The 11,916-nt window shown below is 42.3% G+C and overlaps 1 protein-coding gene across 1 annotated transcript; it reads left to right on the top strand.

Annotated features, from left to right (window-relative positions):
• Positions 1-8,674: 8,674 nt before the first annotated feature.
• On the top strand, positions 8,675-11,916 carry LOC311215151 (cystatin-A-like; the record flags this gene model as incomplete). The annotated part of the gene is made up of 3 exons (XM_084296178.1): positions 8,675-8,740; positions 9,314-9,415; positions 11,782-11,916. The coding sequence occupies 3 exons, from the start codon at positions 8,675-8,677 to the stop codon at positions 11,914-11,916; spliced, it is 303 nt and encodes a 100-aa protein (XP_084152304.1).

Raw genomic sequence — 11,916 nt, 5'->3', positions numbered from 1 at the left:
CTTCAGTAGGTACTCTTGAATTACACCCAGTGCAATCCAAGCCAATGAGTTTGGGCTCAGATGTGAGACATTAAATGTTTCAATGGGTCTCATGCCATGCCTTGCTTGTGTTCATATTTGGTGCTGTACTGAATAGGCATGCATTAAGTCGAGCATTATCAGTGCTAGCTGACCTCTCTCACAATACCATTTGGCAATATGTTTAGCTTTTTTGAACCATATAAAATACTTCAGGATGGAGAGTTTACCAGCAACAAAAAATACCATCTCCAGAAGCACCTTATTTTAGCAAAACAAGCAGTGCATAACAGCCCTGACGTATTCCACCAATGTTCTACGTTGGGAGTGTGGGAGGACTCTTTGGGCTGATGTGAGCAAAAGAATATATGCAAAAAAGTAGTCTGAGCTCCCTGAAGCTCCCCTTAATAGTTAGGAAGCAGATCATGCTCTAAACCATTCTGGTTACATGCTCACAGAGTATTCCTGCCACAAGAGGCATAATAATGTGCATGTGTAGTTTCTTCAGTGTGGAAGCAAGAATCTGCCCTGGTGTCATACACAAGTGGGCTGTTTCTTCTCAGTTCAGGATGCAGCACCACCTCTCCCAAAGTAAAATATCAAAATTTCCAACACACACACACACACACATAGACCTGACCTCCAACCCCCATCCTCCCTCCCCAAAGCCTTTGTTGTTGCCTCACCCAATTAAAACAAAGTATTTCTAATTAAAACAAATATTCATGTTAACATAGATGTGGTGCTTAGTGGCACGGTTTAACAACGGAATTGGCAGTGTTAGGTTAAGGGTTGGACTAGATGAACTTAGAGGTCTTTTTAACTGAAGTGATTCTATGATTTAGTCATCTGGAATGTGAAAAAGGCTCACGGAAAAAAACTGAACAAGATTGTAACTATTATTGAAAAAGTGGCAAAGAAAACATAGACATGCCAGTGAAATATACCATCTAAATTTGAGGGAAGTACTTACTCTTATTAGTGCAGAAATGCTTGTAAAGTTCGAATTCCTTTCTAGGACTTCTCCTTATTATCCAGAAAAACATCAAATTTAAAAAAAAAAAAAAAACAACAAACAAACTCATACACCCTCTACTGGACATTACATCCTACTGCTGCAAGAGAAAAAACATGATTACCAAGGGAATGTTTCTTTCCAAAGGCTACAGTACTCCTCTTTTCCCTTGCTCTCTGAATCTTCCTGTTCAAGTCCACCTTCCGGTATTTGCCAATAAAATACACTTGAATTTAAGTATACCTTAAATCTACAGATGTATTCACCGTTGCAAAACTGTACATAAAAAGATGCATGTTTTTCTCTTGCTGCTTGCTGCAAATCCACACGTGCTAGTGTCTCTCCCCTGCAACTTCCAGACCTGGGAAGTCCACAAACACGCCTCAGGCACAGTATTCTGGTTGAGGTGCACTGTAGCCAGTGCAGCTCCTTGAGTTTGCAGTAGCAAAAGATGAAAGGAGAACTATGTGATTCCTTCAGATACTGTGCAGTAAGAGAATGGCATGAGAGAACTAGATTGTTTTTTCCAGCTTTGTTAAAAAAAAAAAAAAAAAAAAAAAAAAGGTATTTTCTTGTTCTTTGTTGGAACAGGAATCAACCTTTTGCAGCCTAGGAGGAATTCCACTGCCCTGTGTCCTTTACCTTGATAAAATAGTTTGTTCCAGCAACCACCTGAGCCTTAAACTCCACTGCACTGAAGACATCAAAGGTTTTCCCTTCTTTTTCTTCTAGCTGAGGCTTCACCTTAAAGAAACATCAAGTGATTAAGACTGATGCAATACTCATGTATTTAGGACTGAAGGCTCACGCTATCAGTGTTCCTGATTACCCTGAAGGTCTTTTTTGTGTGTTGAAGCAAGGCCAGGAGTCTAAAGAGGCAGCACAACCAAGACAGTGATGTGGTTCCATCATCACAGACAGAGACCAAGTCTGGAGACAGCCTCTACCAAAGCACTGTGTTGTTATTCTAGAAGATTTATGTTGATGTTATTTCCACTGTTAACGTCTCAGCTTCCCTTCTGCCCTGTATACTTAACAACAAATGTAAAGTGGTTTCCTATGTACATCCACAAGACTTTAGGTCTTTTAAAAAGAGAAGATTTAAAACATATGTGATCTGTTCGAAAAGAAGAGGGCTGTCTTCAGCGTTAGCTCCCTCTTCAAATCACGTAACAGACAGGCCTCCAAAAAGCAAGCTTGGAAAGCAACACACCTCAGATTGAGGCTTTACAGCACCGGCCAGTTCTACCATCATTTAATAACTGCAATATGAAGTGTTTCAAACTGTAAATCCCCCCCCCCCCCCCCCAATAAATAAAATAAAATAAAATAAAATAAAATAAAATAAAATAAAATAAAATAAAATAAAATAAAATAAAATAAAATAAAATAAAATAAACAAGTTTTCTGAGTCATCATTCCCAATTTCTACAGTGTAAAGTCTGTGCTCATGAATTCAGAATAACTTGCCCAGTACATCTGATAGGGAATTGAGCTCTCGTATGTTGCTTGCACCTTTTCTGTCCCACACTTGTCTGCCAAGAATCTTATGGCTATACAGTAAGATTCTTGGGTAGGAAAGCAGATTATATTCTTTGTTCAAAAGGGCAATATGACATAGTCATGGAATCCCTGCTGCAAGCTTGGTGATACCCAGAAGGCCTTCTTCATTGCACTGCATCATTACGAAGCCCTCACTCCACTCCTAGCACAAGAGTAACAGCAGTGAATAGATTTTCTCTTTTCAGGTATATTACACTTCTTCTTTGTACATGAATACATTTGCTATCCTGCCTGCATCCCAACTTGGGGAAAGTGAGCACGACTGCCACCACTCAGATGCTGGACCAAACTCTGGTGCTTTTCTGTACACAAGAGTGGATTCTGAATGTTAGGAAGCATGGTGGAGGGCAGATGTAAGCATCCCACTGCCTCTATCCTGTCCTGTGCTCCCAAACTCACCCTAGATGCTGTGCAGGTTTGGTTTCACAGGTCTCAAAATTGCCCCAGATCAGCACATTTTCTATTTCCTCCACAAAGCTCAGCACTAGGCTCGGTTGCTACCAACAGCTCAGAGTCACATGCAGCTGTAGCTTGTTGGGGTATCATGGCAATGACTCACCACGGCGTATGACAAATGGACATCCTGACACAGTATGGAGAGCTGAGAGAGAAGTAATCCCTGAAAGACCTGATTTCAACCCATTCTGCTAATTCGTGATTAAGGTCCAGATCTGGGGATCCCGGTGGGCAGTACACTAAGCATGAACCAGCAGCGTGCCCTGGTAGTAATGACGGCTAACAGCACACTGGGCTGCATCAGCAGGAGTCGAGGCAGAAGAGAGAGTAAAGTGATTATTGCCCTTTACTTGGCACTCGTCAGAGCACATTGAGAACTCTTTAAGATCTCCCTGGAGCCTTCTCTTCTCCAGGCTGAACAATCCCAATTCCTTCTGTCTGTCTTCATAGGAGAGGTGCTCCAGCCCCTTGATCATCTTTGTGGCCTAGGACATGGTTGGCTTTCTGGGCTGCAGGTGCACACGTGCTGTCTGTGCGGTGGGATGTTTTGTGATGGGATGTAAGTGGCACTGGTGTAGCTGTGGGCCATGCTAAACGAGCGCAGATAAAATGGTCTCTGTGTCTAGTGACCCCTTTCCATTCTGGGATCTTGCTTAGTCTGTGACTGAATGCTCTTTCAACTTTGCCATCAAGGTAGTCACAACATTACTGGGCCTCTTGATGTCACATGTATCAAATACTGGAGCCAACAAATACCTGGATTTCATCCCTTTTCTGGTTGAAACTTTGTTTCTGCAAGTAAAAGCACTTTAACGAGAAGCTTAGCTGATATCCTTGCTGAGTCTTGATCTCGTGCAGGTAGTCATGTCTTATCACTCACTGTGCAACCTTCAGACTGACCCACTTCTTTAGATGTCCCAGTCACTTCTATTGAGACGGTTTCATTTCTTGTTTAAAAATTACTCATAAATACCTAATCCTAGGGTTTGGATTCTTTTTTTTATTGTTGTTGTTACTGTACCGGTATTTTTATTGACTACAATTTCTGTTTACTACTTAAAATTGTTTACATCGGACCAGAGTAGAGACACAGTCAAGGTCGTCAATGTTCTGCAAGAGATTGTGGAGTAATTGCCTAAAGTGACTAGGAAGATTAAACTAATATTCACATTTTAAAGACAATGTCCAGCATTGAAGAAGCTTTCAGGGTGGAGTGTAGCTGCATTACCAAAGTGTTCCGTAGGCCTCTAACCTTAGATGTTGTTGCACTAGGGGAAGCTGGTGTGCTGCCTGTAAGAGGAACTGTACGGAGGGTGGAGTAGAGTAGAGTGGAGACATCACGGCCAGGCTCCGTGTTAAGATGGGAACTCAAAGGTACAAGGGAACTGATAAGCTGCATATTTGCTACCCTGGGCCAATGGCCTGCCATGTTTTTGACAAAATGCTGTCCTTTTGGTGAACTTTGCTCATTATAATATCATTATAACACCAAAACACACCTCCATCCCCAAAGCTACCCACCTCCAAGGCGCGACCACTCCGCACTGAGCATGTGCTCTGTTTTCTTTATTTCTTGGAGCCTATAACTTTAAACAAAATTGAGAAAATTTAGCACCAATCATAAGAAAGGTGTGTATGACTAGAGTCACTCAATCTCCACCTAGAAGACAGAAAGTAATATAAATTGGATGAAGAGAGAGGGGATGTTAGGGAAGATAGCATCCTGACTTCTGGGACCAGTTGACGGGCTGAGCCTCTCTTCCCCCCTCCCACAATTGGGACACCTTTGGGTGAGATTTGAACACTTGGTTATAGTGGGTGTCTCTGCAGAAACATAGAAATCTCTGTAGGGTCTTTGTACCTTTTTAACGCATGAATTGCCAGGCTGTGTATTTCATGCATGTTAGCTTGCTTTTGCAGACAGTAAATCATCGCTGGCAATCCAAAGAACCTGTGTACCTCTTGCTGTAATAAATTGCACTGAATTGCATTGTTCCTAGCTGTGACAGTTCTCACTGAATGTGACTGTTAAGGATGTGTTACATTGTTGGTGAATCCATGACCGTGATAGTTCAGTACTCTGAATCCAACTGGATTCACATTGGTTGATTTGTTATTGGTGAATCTGTGACTGTGATAGTTTGGTACCCTGAATCTGTCCGGGCCCATAACCTACACCTCTTAACGCGACATAGCTGTAATGAGGATGGCTGTTCTTTTCAAGGCAACATTCTAAATGCTGTTTAATTCCATCCAGAGCTTAATGGAGAGAGGTTTAGGCTGCCTTAGATACCTCGTTGCCACTGATGAACAAATCTGTGAGTTGTCAGCATTTCAAAGCGACTTCATGAGCTGTGTGTGCAAGAGAGCACTGCACCCTGGTGTTAGATGTATCACTGCATTTTGAGACAGCCATTAATACATCTGTTGAAAGGCAACGGGCTAATATTCGTGTGTAAACTTCAGTGCCAGCTGAACAGTTAAGGTTGGCTTCCCTTCCCTTCTGCACAACTCTGCGTTCTGGGGGAAGAAAAAGGTTCTTGTGCTTTGAAGACAAAACCCAACAAACCCAGAAGTGTGGAATGACTTCCACACATTATTAAAGTCTTTAGTTTCACTCCTACTGTCTACCTGAGATTATAACCTAACTTGCCTTTGTACTTAGTGCATTTCTCAGTAATCAGAAGCAAGCGTTCTCCAGAGGGGTTGTGTTGCTTTGGGAACCGAATCAGAATACCTTCCAAGGGCATTAGTGAGATCTGCATCCTGGTGAGTGGAGAAATTTCTAAACTGGCTTGGTTTAGCCCAGGTGCTATGCTGTTATTGGATGTACTCTGTGACTTGTGGCCTTAGTTTGGTGAGCTGGCTCTCCCAGTTTGCTAGCTCATCTGTCTTGCTGTGTGAATGAGACACGTGGTAGGAATGTGGCAGAAGACGATCAGTGCTTGAGTGATTCAGCAATGTCTTGTACAGATGAAAGAGGTTGAACTCATTGGCTTGAATTGTCATTCCCTCCATGAACGGGGCTGTGAGGATCTCCTCATCTGGTGTGGTGAACTGAGAGAAAATGGAAAACTTCCAACACCTGCCACTCCCTTTATTCCCAAGAACTGTGAATGTTTTTCACTTTGTTCAGGAAGTGGTATTAGGACAGCAGTTTTCCCTCATCCGGCTTTCATCCGGTTACATAACACTGCTGCTCAAGCTTGGGGCATTCTGCAACATCCTGGTTTGTAACATGCTCTTATCTTGATCTGTATACCATTGAATTTAGACCCCAGTCAGCTCTAGTTCCTCCATCTCAAGTTCTATGTACCAAGAACAGTCTTGAAGTTAGATATGAAGCACGTTTTCAGTCTGTTGCATCACTCTTTATCTGTGAGGAAGTCAATAAGCAGGAAATTGGCCCTGGAGTTTCAAGAAAAACATGAATGTTCCTGCATATAAAATCTGTCTAGATTGTCTGAGTGCTTGGAAATGCTGAGTGAGGCTTTGCTGCATTTCCTGAATGTATGGACTGGTCACCTGCATGTGGGTGAAGAGGCAAGAGGCTTGTAGTTTGAGCCCTAACCAACTGTCTTAGGGTATGGATGGCTGGAGACGGTCATTTACCTTTCTTGCTGGCATGGAGCCATTATACACATAAGATTTTAAGGTGCTCCTTACATTTACTATTAATAGTACTAGTGCTTTATATGGCTTTTTGCTCCTGTTTTCACCATTTCTCTCCTCATCTCGTTCTGATTAAGATTACACCCCTCTTCTTACAGAGCTTGAAACCAAGGTAACCCTAATGCATTTCTTGCTGATGTTGCTTGTAACTCTACCTTGTTCGCTTTGTGCTTTGAATGACTCTTTGTGCATGGATCCCACTGTAAAGAGGGCTTTGTCTTCTGTACGTGATTTACCTGATGACTTCTTTCCTGCTGTAAAAGTATTACTGCAGCAATCAAAAACTGTTCTCGAGCCTTATTGGTCTAATGCAAGTTTGAATGCTCAATGTTATTACAGCCACCAACTTTGCAGATTTGATGCAAGATTTTTACCAAACCACCATCCCCTTACAAAAGGCTTCTGCCAGGTCACAGGACTTAGCACCTGCTAGCACAGACATTGCCCCAGAAGAAGCATTGGCTTGTTAACAGGATTATACAAAATACCTGGGTGCAACTTTAATCTAACTGGAAAATGTCTGTCTTTACAAAAACTAGTATTGCTCAAGTGGCATAACAGGAATTTCCTTTGAGGAACTGGAAATATTTATCCCCAGTTAAATTTGGCCCAAAGGTATTTCCTATTTTCCAGTGCAAGCTGGGGTAAAGGTAAATAAGTATCCAGGTTTTGAAATCTCCCATGAATCTCTGTGTGCGTAAACTTGAATGAAACTTGATGTGCGTAAAATGGTTCCGGCTGGGATCTTGTACAAACAGGAGTCAAAGCACCAAGTTTCTTTTTGCGGTACGGCTTACTCATGGGAGCAGCAAGACCTTGTTTCCAAACAGATCCAAAGAGGACATGGACCACACAAGCCGACGTCAGGATGCCAGGCAAAAGGAGCGGAATCATTAATCAGAAGAACTTGGAACTGTTTAAGGGGGTTAAAACACTGGTTAAAATTGGTTAAAACATGGTATCAAGTTGTCACTGCTAAATGTAACTTCTCTTTTTCTCATCCTTACAAAGTAGCTGTGTAGAAAGGCACTACAGGGACCTGCAGGCTGCCACTCTGTCCTTGTAATAAGATACCAATTCCAAGATTTGCCATGGATGCTACATCCCAAAAGGGGGCCATTTCCTGTATCAGCGGTGGGTGGTCAACATCCCAATTTAGCAAGGAAAGGGCAATTCATAGAATCACAGAATCACAGAATATCCCGAGCTGGGTGGGACCCACAAGAATCATGGAATCCAACTCCTGGCACCACACAGCTCTACCCCAAAATTCAGACCGTATGACTAAGAGCACAATCCAAGTGCTTCTTAAACTCTGACTGGCTTGCTGCCATGACTGTGTCCCTGGGGAGCCTGTTCCAGTATGTGACCACCCTGTCTGTGAAGAACCTCTTCCTGATGTCGAGCCTAAACCTCCCCTGTTGCAGCTGGACACCATTCCCTCGGGTCCTATTGCTGGTCACTAAAGAGAAGAGATCAGCGCCTGCCCCTCTGCTCCCCCTCATGAGGAATTTGTAGGCCGCGATGAAGTCTCCCCTCATTTGTTAAGGGTTAAACTGAAGGGCATACCTTGTGATTCCAGCTTTGCTTACCATAGACATTTTTCTACTCAGAAGTGGCATGTTAGTGTGTATGCAAAGAACATTGTTACGAATACAAGGATGTACTATGTTTCGTCACAATGTAATCCTACCCATGACAGGCTTATTCTCAGGAAACCCCTTGATTAGTCCTCTGTGCATTAAACACGTCTCCTGAAGCCTTTAAAGTTGCCAGCCAGGAGATATTCTGATTAAGATGAGAGTAGTGATTGGTTCTATATATTAATAGTCATAGGATTCCATGGTACATAGAGGTATATATATACAAGGTGCCTGATGACTCTTCTTAAACTACTCTGGACTTCCCTCCTCAGAACCACCCATCATTTCGGAGACGTTACCTGCCACAATGGTGCCTGGGGGCTTATCTAAAACTCAGCCTGCTACTCCAGAAATCCAGCATATTGTTAACCAGGTGAGTTGCAACCTATCTAAAGATGAAGTCTGTGTGAAGGGTGAATGTTGTGCGAAGGCTGGGAGACCAGGTGGTGATACTGAGTGTTGAAAGTGAAGAAAATGCCCTTGCCAGGAAGTATTTTTCTCAGCGTTCTGCGTGGGCACTGTGCAAGTAAGACAAACCCAAATCACTTCTGTGTTTCATCCTTGTCCATAGGCAGGCATAGTACTGGCTACCTTCACTTAATCTTTGAATACAATCAAAAGACCAACTCTACTGTTCTTGCATTGTGGTTGCTATATATGAAAGGAGAAGATCGTACCTGATAAGTACCAATATGCAGCTTTTAGGAAAAAAATTATTTAGGAAGCCTAACTCTAACGTGATGTTAAAGAATGCTGGAGGCAACACTTGAAATAGGAAAGAATGCTGGAGATGTGGTTGTAAATTGAAATACTTTGATGGTTCTGTGTTTATTTTCTTGCAGGTACGTGTTTAGAAATATGCAAATTGGAGTGGTAGAAGGGAAGGAATAGCCTAAATAAAAACCTGCCAACAGTTTTTTTTTTTTTTTTCTTTTTCTTTTTACAGGTGAAGGCAGAATTTGAAAGAAGGGAAAACAGAACATTTGATATCTTTCAAGCCATAGTATATAGGACTCAGGTGGTTGCTGGAATAAACTACTTCATTAAGGTTTGTATGTTTTATAAGAGGGATTATTTTGTAGTCAAACAATATAGGTGACTTGCATAGTGGCTTATAGCAAGAAAGGGAAGCAAATGTAGACAACCTGATGGGACCAACAAGAATCAACACTATCTCTAGCTGCTTATAAAATTCCTCTGTCACTACTCTAGAATAGAAGTATAAAAACGTAAACAACTTTCACTGTACTTGTTGAGATGTGAATGATAAGTTTTGTAAGATCATCTCACTTGAAGAGAGTGGATAGCCTTCTCAGCTCAAATTATCTAAACTAGCCGGAACTGTGCTGTCCTGTTGCCTTTGAAGGCAAAGCAGCAGATTTCATATTCCCTCTTGTGTCCTCCAGTAGTGTTTATGATGATTACTTTGAAGCCAGCCTGAGCATTTGATGGAGAGTTAGTCCATTTTTTAATTTAATGCGAGCATCCCAGATTCTTCTGACCGGTTTTGTATGCAAGCACGTGTGCTGATCCTTTGGTTCTGTGTCATCTGCTGCAGAGGTACAGCCTGCCTGTTCTTTCTTTAGTTAAAACAAACAAAGAAACAAACAGACCAACCACTTTGCAGACAAATGTAGTGCAATTCATCGTCTATTGGAAAGCCTTACCCATGGATTCCAGCAGTTTTCTGAGAAGTAACGTATAAGAAATTGCAAGTCATATCTTGCAAGCAGAACTGAAGGCTTGAAAACAATTGCTTAGAGGCAGGCTGGCTTTCTGTACATAGCACAAACCCTGCATATGACTGCTCTAATATAACCTCACGTATGAGTGGATATAAGCCTGGGTAGGATGTGCTCTCTTGACAAGAGTCAGAGTTTGTATTTTATGGAAGAGAACTGGCAGATAGGGTTTGGGGAACAGTGATTCTGCAGAGACGTAAAGAGCATTTGCTCTCAGATGCCCGTATTTAGTTGATCCCAGGAAGGACAGATAGTGCCAAACCTCCTTTCCTGAGCCCTTCCTTAACATAACTGTTACCAGTTATTTCTACATTCTGTGGGTACAAGGGAATAGTACTGACAGGCCACCTACTTGTATGGCCAGTTAGAGTCTTACTTAAACAAATGATGTTTATCCTTTCCCTGCTCCTGTGAGATGTGCCTTCATTTTGTGGTCGAGTTGGTGAGCAATGAAGAGTAACGACTCATAGGAAGGCTGCGGTAGAGCCAGAAGTCACGCCCAGTTGGATTTCTTCCCTTAGTGCTTATTGCTGACCTAGGCAACCGCATGTGTGAAGTACTTGCCTGCTGTCCATGGTAAGCCTACCAAGTACTGAGTAGCCTACCTACGACCGAGGAGCCTGACCAAGCTACTCAGAAGTTAAGACTGATATGTAATCAAACTTAAAAAACGCATTTATAGCACTGGTGACTGGTGCTGTCTTGCCCAGTTTTGCAAGTGACCGGAAACACTTCTTCAATTTAGCGTTAACTGGAGTGAGCTCTTTTATACTTGGATATTTTCCACATCACTAATATTTTACCAACAAATTTACAGCTGAGATGTAACGCAGACAACAACAAACATAGTGCAACACTGCAGTCACCAGAAGGCATGTAAAGACCTCTTAAGAGCCTAAGGCATTAAACCTTCCTTTTATACCGTAGACCTCACACACTAAGAGTTGAGCGCCTGTTGTATTTGGCTCTGTATGCAGGAAATTCTGTGCAACTGTGTAGGAAATTTTTGTGAGGGCTTTCTGGAGGGAAAGGCAAGTTTATTTTCAAAATGCTTTCAGCCACTCATGCTCATCCCTGCAAGCACAAAGACATGTCATGTTGTCTGTCCAGGCAGCAGCCTGTTTGCAGTAAGAAAGACAAGGGATCTTGGCTTTCAAGTTGTCATGGCATCTCTGGGGTTGTTCTTAAGACCATGTGAAGGTTTTGGATAGATCTTTTTGTACCGTCTAGGAGCTGATATGGTGTCTGCATCTTGTCCCTCCTCTGAGCCATTAGGACTTAGGCTTTTGTCTCCTGCTCTAAATGTCCCGAGAAGTTTGAAGCTGATGGACAAGGATCTCGAAGAGCTAAATGGAATGCCATCAAAAACTTTCTCCTTTTGTTTCTTCTGGTGCTTCTACCCCCAAGAAGTCCTGATTTTCCATTAACATCTGTCTGATGTTCTTTATGTGTTTTATTACAATCTGTGATGCATAGAGACAGAGCTCTCCATGTATTTCCTGCCACGTGTTACCTTCCAGAGTTGGGCTAAGAGTCACTGCAGTAGAAGTGAAGATATGCCTAAACTTCTGAGATATGCCTAAACTTCTGAGAGAAGATCTCCTTCCAAGTATGTAAGAGCACCTTTTATTTTCACACATGATCCTCATTCTCCCACTGTTCTGGTTTCTAGGTCCAAATTTCTGACTCTTATACTGGCTACGCCCACTTAATGGTGTTCCAAGCCCTTCCTCAAGAGAAACAAGGTCCCAGACTTGAGAGTTATCAAACCGGCAAAACCAGAGATGATCCTCTTGACTACTTCTGA

The sequence above is a fragment of the Netta rufina genome (genome assembly GCF_964035555.1).
Source record: "Netta rufina genome assembly, chromosome: 1".
Lineage (NCBI taxonomy): Eukaryota > Metazoa > Chordata > Aves > Anseriformes > Anatidae > Netta > Netta rufina.
This window is presented reverse-complemented; position numbering and strand designations above follow the sequence as displayed.